The sequence below is a fragment of the Pituophis catenifer genome, unplaced genomic scaffold (genome assembly GCF_029215685.1).
Source record: "Pituophis catenifer annectens isolate HBS135680 unplaced genomic scaffold, rPitCat1.0.hap2 SCAF_2, whole genome shotgun sequence".
Taxonomy (NCBI): Eukaryota; Metazoa; Chordata; class Lepidosauria; order Squamata; family Colubridae; genus Pituophis; species Pituophis catenifer.
In genome coordinates this window covers 20,373,837-20,400,263 of record NW_027256882.1, presented here as the reverse complement: position 1 = coordinate 20,400,263, position 26,427 = coordinate 20,373,837, and the positions used below count along the sequence as shown (strand labels likewise).

General features: G+C 42.5%; 1 protein-coding gene across 1 annotated transcript in view; it reads left to right on the top strand.

The window, feature by feature from the left end:
- Positions 1-4,551: 4,551 nt before the first annotated feature.
- LOC139309976 (vomeronasal type-2 receptor 26-like) overlaps positions 4,552-26,427 on the top strand; it is a 75,987-nt gene continuing 54,111 nt past the window's right edge. The window contains exons 1-5 of the mRNA XM_070934159.1: positions 4,552-4,830; positions 8,704-8,917; positions 9,308-9,513; positions 11,383-11,610; positions 21,066-21,305. Of these exons, the coding sequence (XP_070790260.1) occupies positions 4,552-4,830; positions 8,704-8,917; positions 9,308-9,513; positions 11,383-11,610; positions 21,066-21,305 (1,167 nt within the window). The remainder of the gene's footprint in view (positions 4,831-8,703; positions 8,918-9,307; positions 9,514-11,382; positions 11,611-21,065; positions 21,306-26,427) is intronic.

Sequence of the window (26,427 nt, the reverse complement as noted above, 5' to 3'; positions counted from 1 at the left end):
TTTTGGTCACCACGATGTAAAAAAGATGTGGAGTCTCTAGAAAGAGTGCAAAGAGCAACAAAGATCATTAGGGGACTGGAGGCTAAAGCATATAAAGAATGGTTGCTGGAGCTGGATATGTCCAGTCTTATAAAAAGAAGGACCAAGGGTGACATGATAGCAGTGTTCCGATATCTCAGGGGTTGCCACAAAGAAGAGGGAGTCATTTATTTTCCAAAGCACCTGAGGGTAGGACTGCAATGGGTGGAAACTAATCAAGGAAAGAAGCAACTTAAAACTAAGGAGCAATTTCCTGACAGTTGGAACAAATAATCAGTGGAACAACTTGCCTCCAGAAGTTGTGAATGCTCCAAGACTGGAAATTTTTAAGAAGAGATTAGATAACCATTTGTCTGAAGTGGTGTAGGGTTTCCTGCATAAGCAGGGGCTTGGATTAGAACAGTGGTCACCAACTGGTGGTCCGTGGACCACTGGTGGTCCATGAGAAATTTTTGGTGGTCCGCAGAAAAGTTATTTGCATTTTTTTATATTGCACTAAATCAAGGGTCCTCAAACTATGGCCCCTGGGCCGGATGCATACAATGAGCATTTGTGTTGCTGCAGAGACCTCCGCCCTTGGGGGCCTTTTCTATGGGTTGGAGGGGGGCAGAAATTCTGACTCGGGGTCTGCTTCAGCCTCCTGCTGCAGGGCTTTAGGCGAAGGCTGGATGGAAGCATCGGTTGTGGCGAAGAGCCAGAGGGCCTTGTTCCAGTGGGACTGCATCATGGGCTGGATCTGGCTGACCATCTCATTCCGCCAGTACCTGGCCTTGCACTCCCGCAGGACTTTCCTCTGCTAGGAAAGCCTATGATCGTAGTCCTCAGTGAGGTCCTTCTGCTGAGCCTCCTTCTTGGCTAGATCCATTTTGAACTGAGCCAACTCTTTTGCCAACTCTTTTCCATGGCGGCTTCTTAGCTCCAACAGCTGCTTCCTGTTTGGGCCCTAAAGAGCCCAGGTAGGCAGGTGAGTGGCTGGGAAGGGAGGGGCAAGTAGAGGCCGGCGAGGCACATCTTGAAGCGAGTGACATTCAGTTGGCCATGCCCACCCAGTCACATGCCCACCTAAACACACTCACCCAGCTGGTCATTAGGCAGATCATATAAGTGGTCTGCGGGATTTTAAATTATGAATTTAGTGGTCTCTGAGGTCTGAAAGGTTGGTGACCCCTGGATTAGAAGATTTCCAAGGTCCCTCCCAACTCTGTTATTCTATTCTATCCTAAGATGTTCCTTCTTGACTCACCTGTTGTTCCAAAGATGTTGACAAAAAAAATGTTAAAAAAACAGTGTTTTGAACTGTTCCTCTGTCCTCTCTCTCAAGCAATCAGGGATCGAGACTATTTACTCAAGAGAAATGGAGGAGCTGGTGCTTCTGTTCAGTTCTTAAATGTTTCATTTTCTGCCCTATCTCATTTACGTGTACTTATTCCTACATAGAAAAACATGCACATTATGCACATATAACATGTGTATTATAGTCCTTTGAGTGAATCCTGGTTCCTATGCAGGTTTCTGAGCCACATTGTCAGAAGTGGTTCAGCAATAGCTTTTCCTGGGATATTTTTTGACTCTGCAGTTTGAGGTTGAGAGAGAGAGAGAGAGAGCAAGTGACAAACAATGCACAGATTGTCTAGGGTGTTTCTGTTTTGGCTTTTAAAAAGTAGATGCTGAGATGATGAAGTTTGGTCAAAGACTTGTACAGTCATATTAATGTTAAATATTTTTTATTGTTTTATATCACATATTCCAATTCTATGTTGAACAGTGTGTTTTCTAGGTGTCCAAAGTGTTAACATATAAACATCATCATCATCATCATTATAATCATATATACATAAACATATATACAACAATATCAATTGTTATTGAAAAGTATACTATCTTCCATTATAGTATCGATTAAAGAACCATCAAAATATTTACTCATCAGTTTTTTCTTTCTCATGCAATCCATATTTCACATAAATCCACTCCTCTAACCTCAGTATCTGTCATTTATAGAATAGTTCCCATGTTATAATATATTCTGAGTCCTCTTTTCCTTTGACTTTTAGGGTTAACTTAACCATTTCTGCACATTCCAGAATTTTTTTGATTATAATGTAATCTGTAGGCGTTTCTGGATTTTTCCAGTATTGTGCATACACAATCCTGGTTATTGCTAGGATATGTAAAATTAAATATGTGTTACGCTTATTGTAGTTTCCTGGAAGCATGCCCAACAAGAATGTCTCAGGTTTCAAATCTATGTGTTGTTTTCTCATAATTTCCAGCCACATGCGTATTTTCTTCCAGTATTTTTTTTGCTTTGGGACACATCCACCACATACTGTATGATAATATGAAACTGGTATTTAGAATAGAATAGAATAACAGAGTGGGAAGGGACCTTAGAAGTCTTCAAGTCCAACCCCCTGCCGAGGCAGGAAACCAGGGGTGGGTTCTAATTTTTTTTACTACCAGTTCTGTGGGTGTGTGTTGAGGGTAAACTGCCCTATGCAGAGTTGAGCGACAGACCAGACAGCATTGCAACACAGATACTCTCAGACTCTGAACCTTGTTAGAAAAATAAATAGTTTTTACTTGTTGTAAAACAAACAAACCTGGCTTCTCATAAACAAAGATAACACTTTCAATACAAAACAGAGTTTGCTTACAGTTCTAGTTCCGTAACACCGACACAGTATCTTTAGCAGTAATATCACGAGCAGGAGTGAGTAAGAGTGAATGAACTTCCTGCCTTCCTTTTATTTCTGTTTTAACCACTTAATCAATTAGTCATCTTGCAGCAGTTAAAGTAACAGTACATATTATCTACCCAACCGTAGGATAAGAATGCTTTTTATGCAATTTCAGGTGTGTTAACATGTCACCACCCTTAAGGAGTCTTGTGCGAAACAACTTTCGTGTAATGTTAATTTGCGCCCCTACAGTGTCACGAACATAAAGATGTTTCAAATTTCCCCAGCATTTTGCAGCAGACTGTTCACCCTCGATATGAACAAGCTGGGTATCTTCTAGAGACAAACCAAAAATACACAATGCACTCTCATTCTTCCTCTGGAACTCAGCTATCTTCCTGGCATCCTCGGCATTGTCAGCATTCCAGGAGGTCACATCTGGTGGATTCTGCATTACATCCCATAGCCCTTCTGCGCAACAGGAAACTGCACTTGGTGGACCAGGATTTGTAGTTGGTGCCATCCAGCCGGGTAACCAGCAATAAATTGGGAGCTGGAGCTTGTACCATCCTCACCAGGATATTAAATATGTATCAGAACGTCTGGAGCAATAGTGCTGCAACTCTCTTATTGCTGTAACTGGTACACACACTCTGGCACTGGGCCCAGAACCAGGGTTGAGGGTAAACTGCCCTCTGCAGAGTTGAGCAATGGACCAGACAGCGTTGCAACACAGATACTCTCAGACTCTGAACGTTGTTAGAAAAATAAATAGTCTTTACTTGTTGTAAAACAAACAAACCTGGCTTCTCATAAACAAAGATAACACTTTCAATACAAAACAGAGTTTGCTTACAGTTCTAGTTCTGTAACACCGACACAGTATCTTTAGCAGTAATATCACGAGCAGGAGTGAGTAAGAGTGAATGAACTTCCTGCCTTCCTTTTATTTCTGTTTTAACCACTTAATCAATTAATCATCTTGCAGCAGTTAAAGTAACAGTACATATTATCTACCCAACCGTAGGATAAGAATCCAACAGTGTGGCTTATTTTGTGGGTGTGGCTTGGAGGTCATGTGACTAGGTGGGCATGGCTAGCTGGTCAGAGTCATTTCTGGAAGGACCTCGCACTTACGACCAGTCCTCAGACTTACGACCAGTCCTCGCACGTATGACCCGACTCATTTGTTTGCTTTTAACACTGATCAGCTGTAGGACGGCCTTTTGAAGCCCCGCGGCAGGAGTTTAAAAAGTTTTTTTCCCTCTAGTCATCAGCTGGGATTCAGGAGGCAGCAATAGATTGGGGGTGTGGCCAAATAAAAGGTAAGAATAACGTGGGGGGAGGGCGGGGGGGAGAACCAGTTCGGTGACGTCATATCGTCACCGCTACTGGCTCAGCCGAACCGGACCGAACCGGGAGGAACCCACAACTGCAGGAAACCCTACACCACTTCAGACAAATGGTTATCTAACATCTTCTTAAACACCTACAGTGTTGGAGCATTCACAACTTCTACAGACAAGTTTTTCCACTTATTAATTGTTCTAACTGTCAGGAAATTTCTCCTTAGTTCTAAATTGCTTTCAGTTGCATTTCCAACATTGAACAGATTGATTGTTATATATATTCGCTAACATTGCAGGTGAATAATGCCATCCATAAAACATTTTATAGAGGTTTTCTTTATGTGCTGTTGACATTGTGAGTTTGTGATTTCTATCCCATGATTTCTGCCACCTGTCCAACATTATCACAGAAGAAATTTATCATTTTTGTTGAATATAACATCATGGCATAATGTACATATCTTTTCAGGAAAACAGTTGTGATGTACTGGAAAATTCTGTCCTTCCTTTTTGCCATTCAGGAAATCAACAAAGCTCCCCTCCTCTTACCCAACCTCACCCTGGGTTATAACCTCCATGACAACTTTCGAGACAGAATGTTGACATTGGATGGACTGTTGGATTTGCTTTCGACTGGAGAGGCCAATGTTCCCAACTACAGCTGCGGAAGGAAGAGAAACATGCTGGTTCTCCTGGAAGAAGCCAACTCTGACATATCCATCCTCATGGCTGCCATATTGGGCATCTACAAAATCCCACAGGTATAGAGTTGGGAAATGGTTCTCCAGGTTTACTCCAGAGCATTTCAAGGATGTTTCCTTCTTAAAAATCTTAAGCATGAGTTAAGATGAGCAATCTTTTATTTCACATTTCATGAGCTGATATTGTGCCCCTGTGGACAAGGCGCCATCGAAACTACAGCTCTAATTTTAACAGTCCAACCTCTGCTCAAGAAAGAGACCATTTACTGCTACTGGCTAGGTGGAACCGGGCCAAACCGGGAGGAAGCCACCATTGCCACAACTTCTGAAAACAAGTTGTTCCACTGATTAATTGTTCTGTTAGGCAATTTCTCTTTAGTTCTAGGTTGCTCCTCTCTTCCTTGATTTGTTTCCTTCCAATTGCTTTCTGGTGTTTTGGAAAATAGGTTGACACACACAAAGACATTCTTCTTTGTGGCAATCCCTCAAATATCACATCCTACAATACTGCACCTTCTATAAGGACTCATGCACCCACCTCATAACACTTCATCTGATAAAATGCCCAGGAAACACTGATCTTTTTTATATACAATCATTATTATCAGATCAGTACAATGTAGTTCCTTTGAATGTAGCTGAGTTTTGTTATACTGTTTGCAAAATTAGGTACTGACTGCCACTGACAATCCACCACTTGTTGTAATATATTAACCTGTCGTTCTTTTTAATTTTTTTTAATGTTTCTTATCTGTAACATTGGTCTGTGACTGTAGTAAATTATTAGTATTGCTTAAACTTTCAATCTTCCAAAGAGACCAAAACAAACACAAAAACAACTATAGTTAAAAATTACCAGTTAGCAAAAAAGGGTCTCTGAAAGCCCCCTCTTTCCAGAAAAGTAGATTTGGATTACTTTTTATCTTTAAATATTCATTGATAACAGAATATTATCATATTCTGTTCATGTCATATCAGAATATTATAAGGCAGAATATGATCTTTCCCTAGAGGAGAAACAGAGAAACATGTTCTTGGAGACAGAAAGCAGCCCCCAAGTCTTTCTTAATTGCCCACAGCAGTTATTTTGTGCCCATTGAGAAAGAGTGGGCCAGTCTATCCACAAAACAAAAGACCTCCAGCTCCAGGATGATGGGATTAAGACATGATCCCTCGGGACATAATAGGATTAACCCTCTACCATCTAGCAGCAGAGCTCACCATATTGGTTTTTCTTACCTAAGTGTAGGACTTTACTTTTCTCTACATTGAATTTCATTTTGTTAGATAGGGTCCAGTGTTCAAGTCTGTCAGATCCATCTGGATCTTGAGCCTTACTTCTAGGGTGTTAGCTATTCCTGCCAGCTTAGTATCATCTGCAAATTTGGTAAATTTTCCTTCTTTTCCCTCTTATAAGTCGTTTATGAAGATATTGAAGAGTTGTGGGCCTAAGACGGAACCTTGTGGTACCCCACTGCTCCCTTCTCTCCATGACGACTTAGACCCACCCTCCAGGCTTCAACCAAACTTAGTTCAGACAACCTACAGAGCCAGCTATGACCCCAACAACAGCCAATAGTATACATGAACAGGAAGTTCAAGTGCAAAGCCCAAGAGAAGGTATGAAAGCTCCTCACTCTCAACTCCATGTGGTCAGCTGCCCAGGACCTCAAACCCATGTGGTTCTGCTTCATCATTAAAGTACCTTTCCAATCAGCCTCCATGTTTCCAGTGTCTTTCTCCCGGCTTAGAAATGAACCAGAGGGATATTTCTTCCCAAACCCTTTAAGTCCTGCCTTCCTTAGCAGTTCAAAAGGGTGCAAATGCAAGTAGATTAATAGGTACCATTTTGGAGGGAAAGTAACAGTGTTCCATTCGCCTTTGGCATGTAGCCATGCTGGCCACATAACCATGGAAATTGTCTTTAGATAATGCTGGCTCTCTTGACCAAGAAACGGAGATGAGCACCATGCCCTAGAGTCAGATATGACAGAGAAACTTTTACATCCTTTATTAAGTCCATCAAGGTACGCTAAGAATCTTCCAGCCATTGTCTATGATCTGACCCTTTTTTCCCCTAGGTGGCATGAAGAGCCATCTTTCTGGGCACATGAGCTGAAGCCCAATTTACATGCAGCTGTGCATGCACTCACGCCCCAGTTGGTGTTTGGGCCTCGGGTGCGCATGCATGTAATTCAGGGGACCCAGCTGATCTTCCAAGCTACCCTGCGCATGCATGACCTCTCAGCGGCATTCGATACCATCGACCATGGTATCCTGCTGCAGCGGCTCAGGGGGATAGGGTTAGGAGGCACTGTTTTACAGTGGTTCTCCTCCTATCTCTCGGGCCGTCTGCAGTCTGTTTGGGCGGGGGGTCAGGGATCCTCCCAGAGGCCTCTCACTTGTGGGGTGCCTCAGGGATTGGTTCTCTCCCCTCTGCTCTTTAATATCTATATGAAACCGCTGGGTGAGATCATCCGTGGTTTTGGGGTGAGGTATCATCAATATGCTGATGATACCCAGCTTTACATCTCCACCCCTGACTACCCTAGGGATGCCCTTTCCGTGATGTCCCACTGCCTGGAAGCGGTGCGGGTTTGGATGGGGAGGAACAGGCTTAGACTCAACCCTTCCAAGACTGAGTGGCTGTGGATGCCGGCATCCCGGGATCTGGAGGTTCCATCCTTAATGATCGGAGGTGAAATCCTTGCTCCCTCCGACAGGGTCCGCAACTTGGGTGTCCTCCTGGATTCTCGGCTGTCTTTAGATGACCATCTGACGGCCGTAACCAGGGGGGCCTTCGCACAGGTCCGTCTTGTGCGCCAGTTGCGCCCGTTCCTAGACCGGGATGCCCTCGCCACGGTCACTCACGCCCTTGTTACCTCTAGGTTGGACTACTGTAACACCCTCTACATGGGGCTGCCCTTGGGATGTGTCCGGAGGCTTCAGCTAGTCCAAAATGCAGCCGCGCGGGTAGTTACGGGGGCGTCTAGATACTCCCGTGTAACACCTCTCCTGCGTGAGCTGCACTGGCTACCGGTGGCACTCCGGATACGTTTCAAGGTGCTGGTGCTCACCTATAAAGCCCTTCATGGCTTAGGCCCGGGGTACTTGCAGGACCATCTCCAGCCGTTCTCCCATCGTCCTGTGCGCTCTCACAGAGTCGGCCTCCTCAGGTTGCCGTCGGCCAAACAATGTCGGCTGACGACCCCCAGGGGGAGGGCGTTCTCTGTGGGAGCCCCGACCCTCTGGAATGGATTGCCCACTGAGCTCAGGACAGCCCCCGACCTTCTTTCCTTCCGTCGCGAGCTGAAGACGTGGCTCTTCCGCCAATTAAACTGATCCGTTTGGGGGTACACTGGTATAATTTTAAATCGTTTTTAATTGGGTTACTGATTTTAATTTGGTATTGTATTGTGATTTGTATTGAAGTTGTCATTTTGTAAGCCGCCTTGAGTCCCTAGGGAGAAAGGCGGCATATAAATCGCAATAAATAAATAAATAAATAAATAAATAAATAAATAAATAAATAAATAAATGCACAGATGACGTTCACACACGTGTATTCCGTGCACAAAATCCACATGCATGCATAGAAGGTGTGGTTGCACATGCAGCGCACAGGATGCATAGATGGTGTGGTTACATGTGCAGCGCATGGGTGAGCCATGCAAAAGTCACATGCATGCATAGATGGTGTGGTTGCATAGGATGCATGTGCAAGTTGAATGCATGCACAGATTTTGCAGTTGCGCGCACAGTGCATGTGGAGGAGCCACACATTAGCACGGATGATATGTGTACACGTAAAGCGCATAAAACGCATACCTGTTCAGCACTCGGTGAGTAAAAGGTTGGCCACCACTGCCCTAGGATCTAACACTTTGACTTTGTAAAATCCTAAAATCAAACACAAACTGTCTTTTTTTCCAGATCAGTTACACTTTTATTTCACCCTTCCTGAGTGATAAAACTCAGTTACCCTTTTTCTACCAGACCGTCCCCAAAGAAGGTGCTCAGAACCTGGGAATTGTTAAACTGCTGCTGTATTTTCGATGGACATTCATTGGCCTCCTTGCTGCAGACACTGATAATGGAGAACGTTTCATTAGGACCTTCAATCCTGTGCTGGCTCAGAATGGCATTTGTGCTGCTTTTTCACAAATCACATTACTAGATAACAAGAACATCAATTATATGATTCCTACTTTCAAAATGTGGCACCAAATCAATGTATTTGTTTACTATGCAGAATTTACCTTTGTAGAAGGAGAAGCCTATGTAGAAATGATATTCAACTTTATGAAAAAACCTGTTGCAGGAAAAGTTTGGATAACAACCGCTTTGTGGGATCTCTCCATTGAATTATCATATAACAGTTTCTCTTTAAAATACACCCGTAGTATTTTTTCTTTTCTGATCCAGACCGGCCAAAGGACCAGATCTGAAGATTTGAGAGAATTCAATATTTTAATCAAAGCATTTATGATTAAAACATTTCACTGTTCATATGAGAAACCTGCCTTGTCTGTGAAAGGCTGGACAAGGTGTCTAGAGGAAAAGAACGTGGGGACTCTACCTCAAGAGAAGATTGACAAGATCTTTTCTCTAGAAAGCTCCTTAACTTACAACGCCATCCAGATTGTGGCACATGCCTTAAATGCGGTCTATTCATCCCAATCCCAAAGGACAACAATGAAGAGAAAAACCAGGCTGGAAGTTGAAAAGATCCAACCATGGCAGGTATTCCCATGGAATAGAAATTACCTATTCCTATTCCTACAGGTTCCATGTTTATTGCTAAGATGTATAGATGGTGAAGTGTGGTATATATTGAGAAAAATTGCTTTAATGAGTCATATTTTTCCCATAAAATCCCTTGTCTTCATACTTCTTTTATGCTTTGAACTCCCACAGTGCCGAACAACAAATTATCCCTTGCTGAGAGGGGTGGGATTGAAAAATTTCTGCAACTGGTTTGCTGCCTTGTTGCTATCTGGGCATGTCCATGGGGGTGTGGTCTACTCGGCATCCTGAACCACATTGGGGGTGCATTTTCACCCTCCCCAGGCTCCGGAGGATTTCCTGGAGCCTCCAGGAGGACGAAAATGGCCTCCCCTTGGCATCGGAGGCCCTCCAGAGGCCAGAAATGAGCCCATTTCCAGAAAACCAGTACACCTGTTTTCCCCCCCTCCCGGGAGCATTTGCACATGTTCTGCACTTACCTGACATCCAAAACACGTGAAGACTCTTGCGAGGGGCAGGGAAGGGCAGGCAGTGTTATCCAGTCCTTGGAACAACCGATTCAGCGAACCAGATTAAAATTAACATCCAGTTCACCCAAACGAATCTGAACCAGCTGAATCCCATCCCTGCTTGCTGATATTGTCACGCACACCACTACAACATTTTCATCTCTCCCCCTCTGAGCTTTTCTTTCTTCAGAATCCGTTATTTCCACTTAGAAAAGGGATTTGGATTCTCTTTTGAGTACCTCAAAATTTTACCTCTGAATAGATAAATAAATACCTCTAAACAGAGTACCTCTAAATTTTAATTTTAAAATTTGGATTCTCTGATTGTCAGTGTACATCTTTGTAGGGGCTCCCAAAGAGTGCCAAAATCAATGTATTAGTAACTCCTGACTTGATGTTTCAAGCTTTCCTTCAGATAACAAGAACATGGAAATGACATGTGTTTCCCAAATTCCCAAAGCCAAATAATATTTCCAGGACTGAAATATCCAAACTGATACTGTGTCTTCTACATCTTCTCTCTTGTGGAAGCAAAACATAGGTTCCAAAATAAATAATCAAGGCTCACTGCAGTGATTCTTGTTTGATGAACACCAATATAAAGGTTCCCCTAGCACATATGTTTTAGTTGTTCCCAAAAGTAGGGGGTGGTGCTCATCTCTGTTTCACAGCCGAAGAGCCAGTGCTGTCTGAAGACGTCTCTGTGATCATGTGGCCAACATGACTATACGCCAAAGGCGCATGGAACTCTGTTACCTTTCCACCAAAGATGGTCCCTATTTTTCTACTTGCATTTTCTACATGCTTTCGACCTGCTAGGTTGGCAGAAGCTGCGACAAGTAATGGGAGCTCACCCAGTTACGTGTCACTAGGGATTCGAACCTCTGAACTGCCAACCTTTCGATCAACAAGCTCAGCATCTTGACCACGGAGCCACCGTGTCTCTTAGGATGAGCACAATAAGGGCTCTCTAATATTGAGACACACCCCTACAGACAAAAGAATGCAACTCTACTGATACTTCTCAGGGAGGATGGAAAAACTAATGCATAAGCATCAGGGCATGTAAGCAGACATATTCATAGGTAATGCTTTTCAGGTGACCTTTGGCCCTTCTTCTGTCTACTTACCTTCAAGAGGACCAAAGAGAGAAATAAACAATAAAACAAGAGTAAAGGGGAATTGGAATGCCAGATTCTGTGAAGAATATATTCCTATTAGCACCTTAATCTATGGGAATTGTCCTGATAAGAAAACAAGCTGCAGTTCAAAAAATCAAATTCCCTATATCTCTGTATACCAACCTGATGTAGCAGATTCCATTCATCTAAAACCTTCCTTTCCTCACACTCTGTAGCTCCACCATTTCCTGAAGAATCCCCAGATCTACAACAACACCATGCAAGGAATGTACTTGGATGGGAATGGAGATTTGATGGCTGACTTTGACCTTGTGAGTTGGGTGGGTTTTCGAAATAAGTCAGGCACCAGTGTGAAATTTGGGAGTCTGGCAAGAGAAGGATCTGCAGGAGTGAAATTCAGCATCAACAAGGAAGCCATCACGAGGCACTATGGGCAGAACCAGGTGGGGAAAATCTTCCGTCTCTTCAGTTTTATCATTATCTTCATGAGTATCGACTCCCTTCCCAAACTATATATCAGACTGCCTGCCTTCAGATACAGGATCTTTTTAATTCAGCAATAGGAATGGAGAAGGGGTTTTGTGAAGTATAGAAGGGTTCTGTTCCAAAAACATCGAAGGAAGTGATATGGGGATGTAGGAAAATACAGGCAGGATTTAATGAGAGAGAGAAACTTGAGTTGCCCATGTTCATTTTGACATTCAAGAGGTTGATGCTACAGCTGGATATTTGGTGGAAAATGTGTGCAAAATCAATCATGCTGCAGAATTCCAGAATTCCTGTTTCTTCCATATCAGTTTCTGAAATGGAAGCATGGTTGATTATCACAATCTACTGCCAGTTTCAGGAATAACTTTCCTGACAATTGTTGGACTTCCCTGGAATGGCCACCCCCACCACAGTTTGGCCTGGGGGAGAAAAAGAATGTTCCATTTCTAATCTTTTTAGCACATACCTAGTTTCTTGACCCCTTCCAACTCTATGTGTCATTTTATAGCTGATGATTGCAGGTGCTTCTGAAGGCCAATTCTGTTCACTTTCAGACATTGCCTTACTCCCAGTGTGTGGAAGCTTGTCAGCATGGATATTTCAAGGTGGTCCAGGAGGGGAAACCAAATTGCTGCTACAACTGTGTCCCCTGTGCAGAAGGAAGGATTTCTATCCAAGAAGGTGAATGAGTGGAAATCAATGCAGTCCTTTCAATGAAGATGACTCTGGGTATTTGGGCCAAAGATGTGGTGTGGCAGCATAGAGGTAGAACTCTCACCTCACAATCAGGAGGTTGTGAGTTCAATCCTAGATAGAGGCAGATATTTCTCTCTCTGGGCACAATGCTGAACAAAACTCCTCATTGGCAATAGGAAGAGCATACGGCCATTAAACATTCTGCTAGCTCCATTCATTTGCCCAGACTCCATTGCTCAAGGGATTATGGGGTCATTAAAAGATGAAGATGATTTGGGCCAAAGACATACAGTATTCATTTAACTACAATGACTGTGTAGCAATAATGTGCCTGAATCCCCTTGAATGAGATTTTGAGATGTAGAGGAAACTAAACAGCTAAGGAGATACTTCTATAGCTTTGTGAAGCATCAGTGGAAATGACAGGAAGTAGTCTGTTGCTTGAGCTTGGGAAAGAATGTCATGTTGCTTCTATAGTACTATGTCAAAACAAAAGCAGACTCCAGCCATATCTCTGTCAAGGCTGTCACCACGGTAACCCACAGTAGCCAGAGGGGAGTGATCTCTACAACCCATGAAATTGCTTCATTGGAGAATGTGACTGATGACACACCTTGGGGGGAGGGGGAAACAGTATCAGAGTAAATTGCGTGGGGTCAGAGTTGGCTTCATTTGGAACATGCTTACATGAAGCTCCTAATAAATAATTGGATTTATTTTGAAGCTTGGCTCAAGGCTCATGATATAATTAGAGCATCAGAACCCTGATAGCAAGCTAACTCTGACAGTCCATAATTTATGTTCCAGCTCTGACACTGTTTTCCCCCCCAGCCTTTGAAAATCATTAACCATTGGGTTTTTGAGGACAAATGGAATAGAAATATTCCAACCCTCTCAGGTTGGCCAGTTCTAGTCCTTAGAGACCTTACTGAATGATACAGATGGTTGTCCTTCAGCCCTTTCATTTCCTACAGTCCCACGAATGGACAAAAATGGAGAAAAATGGAGGTATTTGTCATGTTAACTATGTCTCCCCCCAGATTCTCTCCCTTCTTAATATAGTTACATCTTTTCACTTAATCAACTTTGGACATTTACAAATGCAAGTATATCCACACACACACTCATTAATTTATAAATTCATAAATTTATAAATTCATGGCAAATGTTACATTTCTCCTTTGCAGATGCAAACTACTGCATCAGATGTCCGGAAAATCAATATCAGAATAAGAAGCGAGATCAATTTATTGCCAAAAATGTCACATTTTTGTCCCATCTAGACAATTTGGGAATCATCCTTACTACCTTTGCTCTATTCCTAATTTTGACCACAGTCTTTGTCTTGGGCATCTTCATTACATTTCAAGAAACTCCCATAGTCAAAGCCAACAACCGGGACCTCTCCTACATTCTCCTGGTCTCCCTTCTGATTTCCTTCTTGACCTCATTCCTCTTCATTGGTCGGCCAAGGAGAACCACCTGCCTTCTCCGACAAACAGTCTTCAACATCATCTTCTCAATTGCTGTGTCTTCTGTCTTGGCCAAAACAATCATGGTGGTGCTGGCCTTCCTGGCCACAAAGCCAGGAAATGGAGTGAGAAAATATCTGGGCAAGAGTCTGGCCAACACCATCATCCTTTCTTGTTCCATTGTCCAGGTTGTCATTTGTTTCACCTGGTTAGGAGTTTTTCCCTCATTCCCTGATTCTGACATGAACTCCCAGCCTCGAGAGATCGTTCTGCAGTGCAATGAAGGCTCTGCTGCTATGTTTTATATTGCCCTTGGCTATATGGGCTTCCTGGCTGCCGTCTGCTTCACGGTGGCTTTCCTAGCCAGGAATTTGCCTGGGTCCTTCAACGAAGCCAAGCTGATCACCTTCAGCATGCTGGTCTTCTGCAGTGTCTGGCTGTCCTTTGTGCCTACCTATCTGAGCACCAAAGGGAAATACATGGTGGCTGTGCAGGTCTTTTCCATCTTGGCTTCCAGTGCTGGGCTGCTGGGTTGCATCTTCATCCCTAAGTGTTACATCATTGTGCTGAGGCCAGATTTGAATACAAAGCAGCAAATGATGTTGAAAAGTGAAGTAGAAAACTGAATCTCATGGATGTTCTGGGGATATATTATATCTGGGGAGATAATATTTTTACTCATCATTAGGTACTTTTCATTTCTCTGACTGCTTTTTAAAGTGATCTCCTGCTTAAACCCGATTTCCATCTTTCTATGTCTGGCAGTATTACTTGGCATTTTAGGTTTCTGTATTAGCTTTTAAGTAAGGACATAGTAGCTTTTAGCATGGCAACTTAGACCTTTTTCATAATTTTAGGAAAGCCCATTTTTCTCCTGAATTAAGGACATTTTTTAAATTTGTGTGAACTAACCTTTTCAGCCATTAAACTATAGAGAGAATATTGTGAAAGTTATTGAATACAGTTGCAAGTTTTAAGTAAGATGCCTACCACCTGGGAAGGGAAATGATGTAACCCATGAATTTGCCATTTGGGGACTTTTATCTGTAGTCCATGTTTTTTATTTTTCAATTCTTACATGTAATCATCTTTTATTTTTTATTGGTGGCTTTCTGATGTATCACACAGACTAAATGTATGTATCATTTCTTTTTGTATGCTATCAAAAGACTTGACACCTCCATCACCTTAATAAATTTTGTAGTTTTTCTGCTGTCATTTGTATTGATTGGAGGTGAAAAGTTACTTTTGCAAAGGCTAATAGTGTTTTTTTCCCCCTCTCAAATTCATTATAATAGATTTCATCAGCTCCATGTAACAAAATCCAGGTAACAATAGGAGAAAAATGGCTGCAATGCAAATGATGTACTTTTAATTTCAAGGGTCATTTATTCACCAATAAACACTTCATTGTTTAAAACTTTGAATACACAAGGGTGTGTGTGTGTGTGTGTGTGTGTGTGTGTGTGTGTGTGTGTGTGTAAAATTTACTTTCTTCTAGCAGTCTGGTGGATCTTAATAATTATAAAACAGTTTTATTTGTGAGACTGGTGATATACTTTAGTGCTGAGATTGGTGAGAGATATGGAGAGATTGGATGACAATTGTCCAGGAAGGTAGGGTCCAGTAATGGATTCTTGATGAATGCCTCTTTAAAACAGGATGGGGACATCCCCTTCATCAGGTATGAAGTTATCAACGCTTGGTCACACCAGAGGTGGTATTTAGCAGTTTCTGACAAGTTCTGGAGAACCGGTAGAGAAAATTTTGAGTAGTCCAGAGAAACGTTAAATACCATCTCTAACTGGCCCGCCCCTATCTATTCTCTGCCTCCCGAGTCCCAGCTGATTGGGAGGAAATGGGGATTTTGCAGTATCCTTCCACTGGAGTGGGGAGAAATGGAGATTTTACAGTATTATTCCCCTGCCACAGCCACCAAACCACGCCCACCAAGCAATGACCAGAGAACCAATAGTAAAAAACTTTGAATCCCACCACTGGATCACACCACCAGGTATAATGGATGGGTGGATGATTAGATGGATATTTCTTTGATTTATGTTCATTCTACTTCAGAAAGGTGTATGTCAATCCACAACATTAATAAAGCATCCATCCTATAACATAAAGGTCTGAACTATAAAAAATGCACAGTAGGCCTAAGGTAGTATCAACAACATTTAGTTCAAAAGTCCACAATAAAAAAAGGTAACAGTAACAACTTCATCATATCAAAAACACAGTATCATACAATAAACCTGTCACATATTATATCATGAAAGAAAACCAATTGGAAATCAACTAAGCAGAATGACAGGTGTCCCAAATACTCCCAGAACAATTTGGTCTTGGATGCTTCCTGGGAATCCATTACATTGAGTTACATCAGGATTTCTCCAGCTGGATCCCAGCTCAGCCTGCAGGGAGGACTGAGAACCTCCTACTTCTCAGATAATTAATACAATGTTAGTGATTTCTTTCTTGCCTTCAGGCTAAATGTCAAGAGATTCCTTATTCTCCTGGATCTCTGGAGGAGATCAACAGACTCAGGAGCAACACATAGTACTATCTGACATCATGAAATTTAGTGCATAAATTGTCTTTTGACACTGGGAAGCTGGACTATACTTCATGGACACCAGGAGGTCTGCTGTTGTGTTGGCCCATGTTTCCATCATTTAGTAACTCCTCTCTTGACTTCATACTGTATTAGGAAATTCAGTCTTGGTGCAATCTGCTTTCAACATCTCCAAACTCTTCTGCTCTGCTGATTCTGAGATCAGATGCAAAGCAGAGGATTCCTTTGGCTAACCCAGAAATGAACCCACTGCTTCTGCTTCTGATGGAGCTTTTGTTGCCCCAGGCAACCTGTGGGATACTCGGCACCAAGTGCTTCTTAACTTTGGGGAGGGATGCAAGAGACCCACTCAACCATTACAGGCCAGGAGACCATCTCATCGGTGGGCTCTTCTCGGCAACAAATATTCTACTATTACAGCTGCACAATTTCAGTTCTTGTCCTTCTACAGAGGTTGATTGGTAAGTCGCAGAATGTTGAATGATGTTGTTATATTGCCTTTGAGAAAATAATAGGGGGAGTTAAATTTTGGTACATTTGTATACAAACAGTATGAAGTGCAATAGAATTCAGCAGATAACACAAAAGCAAGATTTAATGCTCAGCATCCTCATGTCGAACTGATCTCTATGCAGACAATGTGCTTTGAGCTTTCAAGGCTTGGGAGTTTGATCATAGTTGCAGCTTGTCAATCAAAGAAAAGGACAGGAGGCTCTAACTGGTCAGTCCTGGTCAATCCCAGCTGAGAGAAATGGCTGACTTCTTTTCTGAGTCTTTCCTAGAAGACAGTCCTGCATCTTCCAGGAGGACAGTTCTGGAAGAAGTTCAAAGACATCAGCCCTCAGATCAGGTGCCTCAAGACATTCTCCGGTTGCTCCATCATGGCTTTCCTGATAAGTCCATGGATTTCTTTAAACTCACCACTGCCAGATCAGCAGCCATTTATTGTTTCCTTGATGTGGGTATGTGGGGAAATTGATTAAGTAGATCATAACCTACTACTTATTAAAATAGAAAAATGTGGGTTAGACTGCATCACCACCAGATGGATTCTTAACTGACTGACCAACCCTACTCAATATGTAGTCCTGAATGGAACAGTATCTAAATGGAGGGAGGTATGCAGTGGGGTACCCCAGGGCTCTGTTTTAGGCCCAGTATTCTTCATCAATGATTTGGACGAGGGGTTAGATGGGGAACTCATCAAATTTAGAGATGACAGCAAGCTATCAGGAATAGCCAACACTCCAGAAGATAGGCTTAAGATACAGAAGGATCTTGACAGACTTGGTCATTGGGCGCTATCTAACAAAATCAAGTTCAATGCTGAAAAAAGCAAGGTTCTACATTTAGGGAAGAAAAACAAAATGCACAGGCACCATATATGTGGTACCTTGCTCAATAATAGTAACTGTGAGAGGGATCTTGGAATCCTTGTGGACAATTAATTAAATATGAGCCAGCAGTGTGCTGCAGCTGCCAAAAAAGTCGACAGAGTTCTAGGCTGCATAAACAGAGGGATAGAATCAAGATCACATGAAGTCTTAATACCACTTTATAATGCCTTGGTAAGACCACACTTGAAATACTGGATCCACTTTTGGTCGCCACGATGTAAAAAAGATGTGGAGGCTCTAGAAAGAGTGCAAAGAGCAACAAAGATCATTAGGGGACTGGAGGCTAAAGCATGTAAAGAATGGTTGCTGGAGCTGGATATGTCCAGTCTTATAAAAAGAAGGACCAAGGGTGACATGATAGCCGTGTTCCGATATCTCAGGGGTTGCCACAAAGAAGAGGGAGTCATTTATTTTCCAAAGCACCTGAGGGTAAGACTGCAATGGGTGGAAACTAATCAAGGAAAGAAGCAACTTAAAACTAAGGAGCAATTTCTTGACAGTTGGAACAAATAATCAGTGGAACAACTTGCCTCCAGAAGTTGTGAGTGCTCCAACACTGGAAGTTTTTAAGAAGAGATTAGATAACCATTTGTCTGAAGTGGTGTAGGGTTTCCTGCCTACTCAAGGGTTTGGACTAGAACAGTGGTCACCAACTGGTGGTCCGTGAGAAATTTTTGGTGGTCCGCAGAAAAGTTATTTGCATTTTTTATATTGCACTAAATCTAGGGTCCTCAAACTATGGCCCCTGGGCCGGATACATACAATGAGCATTTGTGTTGCTACAGAGAGTCTCCCCTCTTTGGGGGCCTTTTTGTATGGGTTGGAGGGGGGCAGAAATTCTGACTCGGGGTCTGCTTCAGCCTTCGTGCAGGGCTTTGGGCGAAGGCTGGATGGAAGCATTGGTTGTGGCGAAGAGCCAGAGGGCCTTGTTCCAGTGGACTGCATCATGGCCTGGAATTGGCTCACACCACTGAACCTCCAGGCAGCAGTACCTGCCTTGCACTCCCGCAGGTCTTCCCTCTGCTTGGAAAGCCTATGATCATAATCCTCAGTGAGGTCCTTCTGCTGAGCCTCCTTCTTGACCAGATCCAATTTGAACTGAGCCTGCTCTTTTGCCAAATCTTTCTCATGGCGGCTGCTTAGCTCCAACAACTGCTTCCTGTTGGGGCCCTAAAGAGCCCCGGTAGGCAGGTGAGTGGCTTGGAAGGGAGGGGCGAGTAGAGGCTGGCGAGGCACCTCTTGACACGAGTGACATCGAGTTGGCCATGCCCACCCAGTCACATGCCCCCCTAGCCTCACCCACCCAGCTGTTCATTAGGCAGATCATATTAGTGGTCCGCGGGATTTTAAATTATGAATTTAGTGATCTCTGAGGTCCGAAAGGTTGGTGACCCCTGGACTAGGAGATCTCCAAGGTCCCTCCAACTCTGTTATTCTATTCTATCGTAAGATGTTACTTCTTGACTCACCTGTTGTTCCACTGATACCAAAGTGTTTTGAACAGTTCCTCTGTCCTCTCTCTCAAGCAATCAGGGATCAAGACTATTTACTCAAGAGAAATGGAAGAGCTGGTGCTTCTGTTCAGTTTTTAAATGTTTTATTTTCTGCCCTATCTCATTTACGTGCACTTATTCCTACATAGAAAAACATGCACACTCTGCACATATAACATGAGTATTATAGTCCTTTGAGTGAATCCTGGTTGCTATGCAGGTTTCTGAGCCACATTGTGAGAAGTGGTTCACCAATAGCTTTTCCTCGGATATTTTTTGACTCCGCAGTTTGAGGTAGAGAGAGAGAGAGAGAGAGAGAGAGAGAGAGAGAGAGCAAGTGACAAACAATGCACAGATTGTATATGGTATTTCTGTTTTGGCTTTTAAAAGGTAGATGCTGAAATAAAGAATTTTGGTCAAAGACTTGTACAGACACATTAATGTTAAATAAATTGTTTTAATTGTTTTATATCACATATTCCAATTCTATGTTGAACAGTGTGTTTTATAAGTGTCCAAAGTGTTAATATATAAACATCATCGTTATCATCATCATCATCATATATACATAAACATACATACAACAATATCAATTGTTATTGAAAAGTATACTATCTTCCATTATAGTATCGATTAAAGAACCATCAAAATATTTACTCATCAGTTTTTCTTTCTCATGCAATCCATATTTCACATAAATCCACTCCTCTAACCTCAGTATCTGTTATTTATAGAATAGTTCCCATGTTATAAAATATTCTGAGTCCTCTTTTCTTTTTACTTTCAGGGTTAACTTATCCATTTCTGCACATTCCAGAATTTTTTTGATTATAATGTCATCTGTAGGGGGTTTCCGGATTTTTCCACTATTGTGCATACACAATCCTGGTTACTGTTCGGATATGTAAAATTAAATATGTGTTACCCTTATTGTAGTTTCCTGGAAGCATGCCCAACAAGAATGTCTCATGTTTCAAATCTATGTGTTGTTTTCTCATAATTTCCAGCCACATGCATATTTTCTTCCAGTATTTTTTTGCTTTGGGACACGTCCACCACATATGATAATATGAAACTGGTATTTAGAATAGAATAGAATAACAGAGAGGGAAGGGACCTTAGAGGTCTTGTAGTGTTGGAGCATTCACAACTTCTGGAGTCAAGTTGTTCCACTGAGTAATTGTTCTAACTTTTCAGAAATTTCTCCTTAGTTCTAAATTGCATTTGGTTGCATTTCCAACATTTAACAGATTGATTGTTATACATATTCGCTAACCTTGCAGGTGAATAATGCCATCTATAAAACATTTTTTTTAAATTTGATTTATATGCCATCCTTCTCCGGAGACTCAGGGCGGCTTACAATGCGTTAAGCAATAGCCTTCATACTTTTGTATATTTATACAAAGTCAGCTTATTGCCCCCACAAACTGGGTCCTCATTTAACCTACCTTAGAAAGGATGGAAGGCTGAGTGAACCTTGAGCCTGGTAAGATTCGAACCTGCAGAAATTGCAGGCAGCTGTGTTTAATTACAGGGTGCATTAAACCACTGTACTACCAAGGCTCTTTTATAGAGGTTTTCTTTATGTGCTGTTGACATTTTGAGTTTGTGATTTTTATCCCACGATTTCTGCCACCTGTCCAATATTATCACAGAAGAAATTTATCATTTTTGTTGAATATATATAACATCATGGCATAATGTACATATCTTTTCAGGGAAGCATTTGTGATGTACTGGAAAATTCTGTCCTTCGTTTTTACCATTCAGGAAATCAACAAAGCTCGCCTCCTCTTACCCAACCTCACCCTGGGTTATAACCTCCATAATAACTTTCGAGACAAAATGTTGACATTGGATGGTCTGTTGGATTTGCTTTCGAATGGAGAGGCCAATGTGCCCAACTACAGCTGTGGAAGGAAGAGAAACATGCTGGTTCTCCTGGAAGAGGCCAACTCTGACATATCCATCCTCATGGCTGCCATATTGGGCATCTACAAAATCCCGCAGGTATAGAGTAGGGAAATGGCTCTCCAGGTTTACTCCAGAGCATTTCAAGCAGGTTTCCTTCTTAAAAATCTTACGCATGAGTTAAGATGAGCAGTCTTTTTTTAAAAAAGTATTTTTTTAATTTTTTTATAACAAAAACATAAAACTCATCTTTTCAAAACAAAGCTTTTACTCCGGTCACATTCAAACAAATCATTAACAAATCTTATTTTTCAATTGACATAACTAAATATTTTAAACAAATCTTTCCTCAAATCTATCTGTATAATTATGCCATTATCTCCAAAAACCCATTACTTAATCTTGAATCCTAATCTGTTCCAGTCGGGGTTCAGGCCTGGGTACAGCACGGAAATGGCATTGGTCGCGTTGATAGATGATATCTGGAGGGCTCGGGACAGGGGATGTTCCTCTGTCCTGGTCCTGTTAGATCTCTCAGCGGCTTTTGATACCATCGACCATGGTATCATGCTGCACCGTTTGGAAGAGTTAGGGGTGGGAGGCACTGTGTTGCAGTGGTTCTCCTCCTTTCTCTCTGACCGGTCGCAGTCTGTGTTGACAGGGGGCAGAGGTCGACCCCGAGGCCCCTCATATGCGGGGTGCCGCAAGGGTCGGTTCTCTCGCCCCTCCTGTTCAGTGGTTTATGTGAAGCCGCTGGGCGAGATCATCCGTGGTTTTCGGGTGAGGTACCATCAGTACGCTGATGACACTCAGCTGTACATCTCCACCCCAGACCACCCCAACGATGCCCTTGAAGTGATGTCCCGGTGCCTGGAGGCTGTGCGGATCTGGATGGGGAGGAACAGGCTCAGGTTCAACCCATCCAAGACCGAGTGGCTGTCCCGATATAGTCAGTTGGTGCCATCACTGACTATTGGGGGCGAATCATTGGCCCCCACGGAGAGGGCGCGCAACTTGGGCATCCTCCTGGATTCACGGCTGTCTTTAGAAGAGCACTTGACGGCCATGACCGGGAGGATTTTTCATCAGGTTCGCCTGATTCGCCCGTTGCGTCCCTTTCTGGATCGGGACTCATTACTCACAGTCACTCATGCCCTCGTCACCTCCCGCCTGGACTATTGTAACGCTCTCTACATGGGGCTCCCCTTGAGGAGCACCCGGAGGCTCCAACTGGCGCAGAGTGCGGCCGCGCGCGTGGTAATGGGAGCGACATGGCATTCCCATGTAACACCCCTCCTGCGCGAGCTGCACTGGCTCCCGGTGGTCTTCTGGGTGCGCTTCAAGGTTTTGGTTACCACCTTTAAAGCGCTCCACGGCATGGGACCTGGGTACTTGTGGGACCGCCTACTATTTATTTATTTATTTATTTATTTATTTATTTATTTATTTATTTATTTATTTATTATTCAAGTTTCTATACCTCCCTTCTCCTTTCGGACTCAGGGCAGTGAACAGCCAAAATAAAACATTTATACATAAAGTACGATTAAAAATAGATTTAAAATAATTAAATTTGGCCCATAGTTTAAAATTTATCAATTTAAAATCCATATCAAAATTTAAAATCAACCATAAAATCATAAAATCAAGAGAGACCGGCTAACTGAAAGAGATGAGTTTTTAGGGCCCAACGAAAAGTCCGGAGGTCGGAGATCACTCGTATCTCTGGGGGTAGATTGTTCCAAAGGGTAGATGCCACCACAGAGAAGGCTCTCCTCCTGGGGGTCACCAGCCGGCATTGTCTAGCCGATGGCACCCTGAGGAGGCCCTCTCTGTGGGAGCGAACTGGCCGGTGGGAGGCTATTAGTGGCAGAAGGCGGTCCCGTAAGTACCCTGGCCCTAAGCCATGGAGCGCTTTAAAGGTGATCACCAACACCTTGAAGCGCACCCGGAAGTCCACCGGAAGCCAATGCAGCTCGCGCAGGAGAGGAGTCACATGGGAGCGCCCCATTGCTCCCATAATCCCCCGCGCAGCCGCATTCTGCACCAGTTGGAGCCTCCGGGTGTACCCCAAGGGGAGCCCCATGTAGAGAGCGTTACAATAGTCCAGACGAGAGGTGACGAGTGCTTGAGTGACTGTGCGTAGGGAGTCCCGATCCAGAAAGGGGTGCAACTGGTGTATCAGGTGAACCTGATAAAAAGCCCCCCTGGCCACGGCCGTCATATGCCCTTCTAAAGACAGCAGTGCATCCAGGAGGACGTCCAAGTTGCGGGCCCTTTCCGTGGGGGCCAGTGATTTGCCCCCAATAACCAGCGATGGCGTCAGCTGGCTATACCGGGACGCCGGCAGCCACAGCCCCTCGGTCTTGGAAGGGTTGAGTCGAAGCCTGTTTCTCCCCATCCAGACCCGCACGGCCTCCAGGCAGTGGGACATCACTTCCAAGGCATTGTTGGGATGGTCTGGGGTGGAGATGTACAGCTGAGTATCATCAGCGTACTGATGGAACTCCACCCCAAAACCACGGATGATCTCACCCAGTGGCTTCACATAAATGTTGAACAGGAGGGGCGAGAGGACCGACCCTTGTGGCACCCCACAAACAAGGTGCCTCGGGGTCGACCGCTGCCCCCCTGTCAACACGGATTGCGACCGGTCAGAGAGATAGGAGGAGAACCACCGCAAAACAGTGCCCCCCCAATCCCAGTCCCTCCAGCTGGCGCAACATGATACCATGGTCGATGGTATCAAAACCACCAATAGCCTCCCACCGGCCGGTATGCTCCCATAGAGACAGGCTCCTCTGGGTGCCGTCGGCCAAACAATGCCGACTGGTGGCCCCCAGGGGGAGAGCCTTCTCTGTGGGGGCACCTACTATCTGGAACGAGCTCCCCCCAGAGATACGGAGGATCCCGGATCTGCGCACCTTCCGCCGTGTTTTAAAGACCTTATTATTTCACCAGGCGGGCCTGGCCTAATTTTCTCCCTCTTTTATAAAAGATTTTTAATTTTTTAAATATCTCTTAGTATTTTATATATTCAATTTTAAAATTGGTTTTAAATAATTTGGGATTTTAATTTGTCTGGGCCAAAATTATTTAATTTGATTTTAATTCTATTTTTAAATTTTGTATGTATGTTTTTTATTGTTTGGCTGTGCACCGCCCTGAGTCCTTCCGGAGTAGGACGGTATAGAAATCAAATCAAATAAATAAATAATAAATAAATAAACCAATTATCAATCCATTTTTCTCTTTCATTTGCTTAGATGGATATATTTTAACAATATGAATCATACAATTACATTAAGCATTCCAAAAATATTTAATTTCAACATATCCATTTTGTTTCTAATTATTAAACTCAAAATTTATACTCTTTATTTCTATTATTAAACCTAACTTATCCATTTTATCTTAACTATCACTCTCAACATGTGTCTCCTCAGTTTAATTATCCCACCTCCTTTTGTATTTTCCTAAAAAGAAAAAAGAACCCAGCGTTATTTATCATTTATCTTTATTGTTAAACCAATCATTTTTATTTCTTAACTATAACACAACATAACCATTTATTTGACTGTTGGACACAGCATATCCTTTTTTTTTAATTTTTTGGCTGATACACAGCATGCCCTTTCTTGTTTGGCTGTTAAACACAGCATGTTAATTTTTGTTTTTTGGCTTTTAAACTCAGCATTTCATTTTTATTTTTGTTTGGCTGTTACATGGCATATTCAGTTTTGTTTTGGCTGATACACAGCATAACCTTTTCGTTTGGCTGTTCAACACAGCATAATATAACTTTTTGGCTGTTAAACACAGCACTTTCATAATTGGTTTAACTTTATCTATTTAAATCTCTAGTTAATCCTTTCTTTGTTGTTTCCATCCATCTATACATTGTTTTTTCACATAGTCATTATTTTTCTGTATCCTTTTTCATAACATTCATAACATTTTAACATTGAGACATGTGTTGGTTCTTGCTTAAAACATATCTTTAAATGTATTTAATTCCTTTTAATATTTTCAGTTAATCATATTTATCCTTATTCTTTCCTTTAGCATTTTAACTTTAAAACATAGTTCTTGCATCAAGCATATCTTACATGTATTAATTTCTTTTAACATTCTTAATTTCTGTAGAGACCTCCCTTAATATTACAATTTATTTTTGCTTTATTTTATTTTTAATCACATTATCTTCATTTCCTTGCCTTTCCATTCTCCAATATTAATTTTATTCTCCATAAATCAAATTAATTCTCTTTTCTTATTTTTATTCCGGACATAATATTTCAAATCTTTTTCTTTTAGAGCTACACTTAGTCCTTCTTTTATTCCTGCGCCAGCTCAGTTTCCCATAACAAAGGAAAGTTACAAAGTTCCTCTTTACACCAGATGGTGTCTCTCTGTAATTCACATTTGTGTTAGTGATGCAAACCTCCATTTTATTTGTTGTTATATAACCATCCAATCTTCTTCTTTTAATTTATTTATTTATTTATTTATTTATTTAATTTGTATACCGCCCTTCTCCCAGAAGGGACTCAGGGCGGTGAACAGCCAAAATTAAAAAACATACAAATGCAAGAGTTAAAATAATTAAAAGAATTAAATCATTGGCTTAAATTAAATTAAAAAGGTATCAAATCTTCTTTTCCTTTAAGAAACCCAATTCAAAATTTTAAAATGTTTAGTCTTTTCACCATATCTCCAAATTAATTCTCATAATTCTGTCCCAAAATTAGTTGTTTCAGAGGTCTTTGTCTCTTTAAAGTTGTAGATTAAAAAAAAAAAATTCCAAAGCCCCTTTGTTGTGTACCCAGTCTTGGAAGGGTTGAGTCGAAGCCTGTTTCTCCCCATCCAGACCCGCACGGCCTCCAGGCACCGGGACATCACTTCAAGGGCATCGTTGGGGTGGTCTGGGGTGGAGATGTACAGCTGAGTGTCGTCAGCGTACTGATGGTACCTCACCCGAAAACCACGTATGATCTCGCCCAGCGGCTTCACATAAATGTTGAACAGGAGGAGCGAGAGGACCGACCCTTGCGGCACCCCACATATGAGGGGCCTCGGGGTTGACCTCTGCCCCCCTGTCAACACAGACTGCGACCGGTCAGAGAGAAAGGAGGAGAACCACTGTAACACAGTGCCTCCCACCCCTAACTCTTCCAAATGGTACAGCATGATACCATGGTCGATGGTATCAAAAGCCGCT